The sequence below is a fragment of the Sinocyclocheilus rhinocerous genome, unplaced genomic scaffold (genome assembly GCF_001515625.1).
Source record: "Sinocyclocheilus rhinocerous isolate Xijiao unplaced genomic scaffold, SAMN03320098_v1.1 scaffold72, whole genome shotgun sequence".
NCBI lineage: Eukaryota > Metazoa > Chordata > Actinopteri > Cypriniformes > Cyprinidae > Sinocyclocheilus > Sinocyclocheilus rhinocerous.
The window spans coordinates 1,085,753-1,090,125 of NW_015628351.1; the positions used below are offsets into that span (position 1 = coordinate 1,085,753).

The 4,373-nt window shown below is 36.6% G+C and overlaps 1 protein-coding gene across 1 annotated transcript in view; it reads left to right on the plus strand.

The window, feature by feature from the left end:
* Nucleotides 1-104: 104 nt before the first annotated feature.
* LOC107737535 (succinate dehydrogenase [ubiquinone] iron-sulfur subunit, mitochondrial) overlaps nucleotides 105-4,373 on the plus strand; it is a 5,735-nt gene continuing 1,466 nt past the window's right edge. The window contains exons 1-7 of the mRNA XM_016549042.1: nucleotides 105-355; nucleotides 1,187-1,320; nucleotides 1,517-1,602; nucleotides 2,126-2,262; nucleotides 3,200-3,316; nucleotides 3,399-3,500; nucleotides 3,677-3,799. Of these exons, the coding sequence (XP_016404528.1) occupies nucleotides 293-355; nucleotides 1,187-1,320; nucleotides 1,517-1,602; nucleotides 2,126-2,262; nucleotides 3,200-3,316; nucleotides 3,399-3,500; nucleotides 3,677-3,799 (762 nt within the window). The 5' untranslated portion in view covers nucleotides 105-292. The remainder of the gene's footprint in view (nucleotides 356-1,186; nucleotides 1,321-1,516; nucleotides 1,603-2,125; nucleotides 2,263-3,199; nucleotides 3,317-3,398; nucleotides 3,501-3,676; nucleotides 3,800-4,373) is intronic.

Consider the following 4,373-nt stretch of genomic DNA (forward strand, 5'->3'; position numbering starts at 1 on the left):
ATATATAAACTACCCATGATTCTTTACAATTTTATTAATTTCCATGACTTTCCCAGGCCTGAAAAGCACATTGTTTCCAGGCTTTCCATAACCATGGTATCCCTGAAAGACACTTTGGCTTTCAAGCACGTTTACTTAGCGTGTCGCTCTTTATTGACGGAGTACAAATTCACGCCCCGCTGGCATTAAAGTTAGGAGGAGGAGCAGATTGCAGTTTACATATTTGAAACTGTTGAAGCCGCTAACGTAAAAAAAGGAAATCCTACACTACATAACAACACAGAAGTGGAAGATGTCTGCGTGCATTTCTTTGACTCGCAGCGCTGTTGCTTTCCGCAACAGTAGGACGTTGGTGGTAAGTTGTTTACGAATTCTGACCTGTCAGCATCTTAATGCGTGTGTAAGGTGATTATATGAAGATGTGTGAGACCTTCGTGATTTATAAGGAAGTTCTCGTTTGGAAACGTACCAAGTGTGACTGGTTCATTAGGCTGAGCTGGTTAACTGACAGATCCAGGTTAACCGGTTTAGTCATGTTACTTAACCGCTGTTGCGCAGCGTATAAAAACGTCGGCTTCATCAGATTGCATAATTGTAACTTTTTTTCTAATTAAACTGATCTTCTAGTATGGAAGAGTGATATTTGAACTCAACTGTACGTTACATAACTTACCAATGTGAGTTGAGTAACAAGAGCTGCGTCCGAAATCGCATACTTCCATACTATATAGTAGGCGAAAAACAGTATGCGAGGCGAGTAGTATGTCCGAATTCATAGTATTCGAAAAACAGTAGGCGAGAAGTACCCGGATGACCTACTACTTCCGCCCGAATTCCGTAGCATGCATATGATGGACACTTTACTATCCCATGAGGCCACGGGAGAGGAGGCGTCAGTAACTCCCGCACACTTCTCTATTGCACCTAGAGGTGGCGCTGTGAAAAGGCAATCGCTAATTCCAGTTCTTTCTTTTTTTCAGACCAAAGACCACTTGGATAAAAAGACATTGGCATATTTATGCATTTACTTAGTTGACAAAGCCATGAAAATAATATAGATCTGTTTTACTTTTACCAAATATATTTTAAGGTTGGAGGGATGCAATATTTTTTATTTATGTAATGTCTGTAAACTCAGCATTTAGCATCACATGTCTTATGTTGAACTTTCCTCTCACTACCCCAGCTGGTACGATATGCCCAGACAGCAGCTGCCCCTGCCCCTGAGCCAAAAATAAAGAGATTTCAGATTTACAGATGGGACCCTGACACACCTGGTGACAAGCCCCGCATGCAAACCTATGAGATTGATTTGAACACGTAAGCACCAATATTTACACTGAAGTTATAGTCATAACAGTTGCTTTACTGGTTTTGCTTTACTTGAAGGAACACTAAGTAAATAAATAAATAAATTTTGTCATAATTTATTTGTTGTCATGTGTTCCATATCCAAATGCTATTATTTATTAAGAATTAAATATCACAAAATTGTAATGACACTTTTTCTTCCTAGATGTGGTCCAATGGTTCTTGATGCTCTCATCAAAATTAAAAATGAAATGGACCCGACACTCACCTTCAGACGCTCATGTAGAGAGGGTAAAAAAAACTAAAAAGGAATTAAGAATAAATACATTTTACGCCTTTGAGCACAAAATGAAATAAATTCTGTGTCCTGTTAAAGAGAAGTCAACCCAAAAATGAAAATTTGTTGAAAATGGATTCAACCTCAGGCCGTTCAAGATTTAGATGAGTTTGTTTTTTCAACAGAACAGATTTGGAGAAATTTAACATTAGCCTACATCACTTGCTCACCAGTGGATCCTCTGCTGTGAATGGGTGCCGTCAGAATGAGAGTCCAAACAGCTGATAAAAACATCACAATAGTCCACAAGTAATCAACATGACTCCAGTCTATCAATTAATGCCTTTAAAGTGAAAAGCTGTATGTTTGAACTTTCATTCTGACAGCCCCCATTCACTGCAGAGGGAAGTGAAATATGCTCTGATGAATAAACAAACTCATCTACTTCTTCATCTACATTTTTAGCAAATTTAAATTTTGGGTGAACTATTCTGTTAATATGTAACATCATGTTATGAAATATCTATAATTTTACAGGTATCTGTGGCTCATGTGCTATGAACATCAACGGAGGCAACACTTTAGCCTGCTTAAACAAAATAGATACAAATACCAGCAAAGTGACGAAGATTTACCCCCTGCCTCACATGTATGTTGTGAAAGATCTTGTCCCTGTGAGTAAACTGAAAATCCCAGCAACAACATATGATAATATGAGTATTTATTTGCAGAGGCGGACAAAGTACTCAACTCCATTACTTGAGTGAAAGTACAGATACTGCTGGTCAAATATTACTCCATTACAAGTAAAAGTTGTAAAGACAGATTTTTACTTAAGTAAAAGTACAGAAGTACTTGCTTTTAAAAGTACTTGAGTACCAAAAGTAAATTTCCTTTTTTATGTCAATGCACTGTTTTATTGTTGTATGTAATACTTGCAATACTTCTGAAGCAACTTACAATACATTACACCTACTGAATACACTGACTAGCTTGTAGTATCTTTGGAATAAAGAGCTTTTAGAATGTTAAAAACCTATGGGGAAAAAAACTAAACATAAATAAATAAATAAATAAAAAGCAGGATGGTAGTGATCTCACAAAGCTCTGACAGTGTGTGCACACATCTATGTGTAGCCATTCATCCACATTTGAACAGAGTGGACAGTGAAATCCTGTAAATACAGAGTGATAAGAAAGAAAAAAAAATTTGCAGCTGGTCAGTGTTCAAAAAATGCTGGGAAATCACTTCATGTAGCCCTACAAGAGTGATTACTGATAAACTGTCTGAAAAAAAGAAAGTCACGTTTTAGAGAAGAAAAAAATCACCCACTGATTTTCAAAGGTGCTAACGACTTTCTACTTCGAGGACCTTTATAGAAATGTAGTGGAGTGAAAATTACAATATTTGTCTTTCAAATGTAGTGAAGTTAAAGTCATAAGTTCCCAGAAAAAATAATACTCAAGTAAAGTACCGATACTCAAAAAGTGTACTTAAGTACAATACTCAAGTAAATGTACTTAGTTACTGTCCGCCTCTGTTTATTTGTCAAATAGAATAAACCTAAAATTTCAAACTTATCCTACACTCATATTTCCTGTTTTTTTTAGGATATGAGCAACTTTTATGCACAGTACAAGTCCATCGAGCCCTATTTGAAAAAGAAGGACGAATCAAAGCGGGGAAAAGAGCAGTACCTCCAGTCAATCGAGGACCGTCAAAAGCTGGTTCGAGACACTCTGCTGATTCTCTCAGTGTGAAGGGTGATTGTGATTTTTGCTAATGATTTTTTTAAAAACATGCTCATAGGATGGCCTGTATGAATGCATTCTGTGTGCATGCTGCAGCACTAGTTGCCCTAGTTACTGGTGGAATGGAGACAAGTACCTTGGTCCAGCTGTGCTCATGCAGGTATTTATTTTTCTCTTTATAACACTGCTTATATGGTCAATAAACAGCCATTTATCATTGTTTGTTTATTGATTTTACAAAAATAAATCTACCAGTTAAGTCTTGGTTGGTCTGGATCAGCATTGAGTTTTACATCTTTGGCCTCACATCTTTGCTGTTTTCTACCCAATTCTCAGGCGTATAGGTGGATGATTGACTCTCGTGATGACTTTACAGAAGAGCGTCTGTCCAAATTACAGGACCCTTTCTCCCTCTACCGCTGTCACACAATAATGAATTGTACAAAGTCATGTCCCAAGGTATGCCATTTTCCCATCAAACTGCATAGCAACACCTTACTTAGATGAATTAGACTCTCTGTTGTTGAAAATTAAAGGGACAGATCACCCCCAAATATCTGTCATTTACTCACCCTCATCATTTCAAAATTGTGTGACTTGCTTTCTTCTGTGGAACCTTAAAGAAGATATTTTAAATGATGTTGGTAACCAAACAGTTTCAGTTCCCTTTGAATCCCTTTGTATGGACAAAACCTACAATGGGAGCCAAAACGGTTTCGTTTTCATTTTTGGGTGGACTGTCCCTTTAATAAATGTTTGTTTGCAATAGCTTATGTTTAGTGGACAGTAGTGAATTATTTTTACTCTGCTGTAAAAGTACTTTTCAGGTGTCTGTACTTTATCAGATTGTTTTTCTTTAGAAAACTTTACTTCGCAACATTCCAAAGCATAATATTGTACTTTTTACTGCACTACGTTTCATATGAAATATAATTTAATACTTAATTACATTAGAAATCTATTACTTTCTTACTTTTACTCAAGTAAAAGTAATTCAAAGATTTACTTCATTTCTACACTAGGTATAACGATC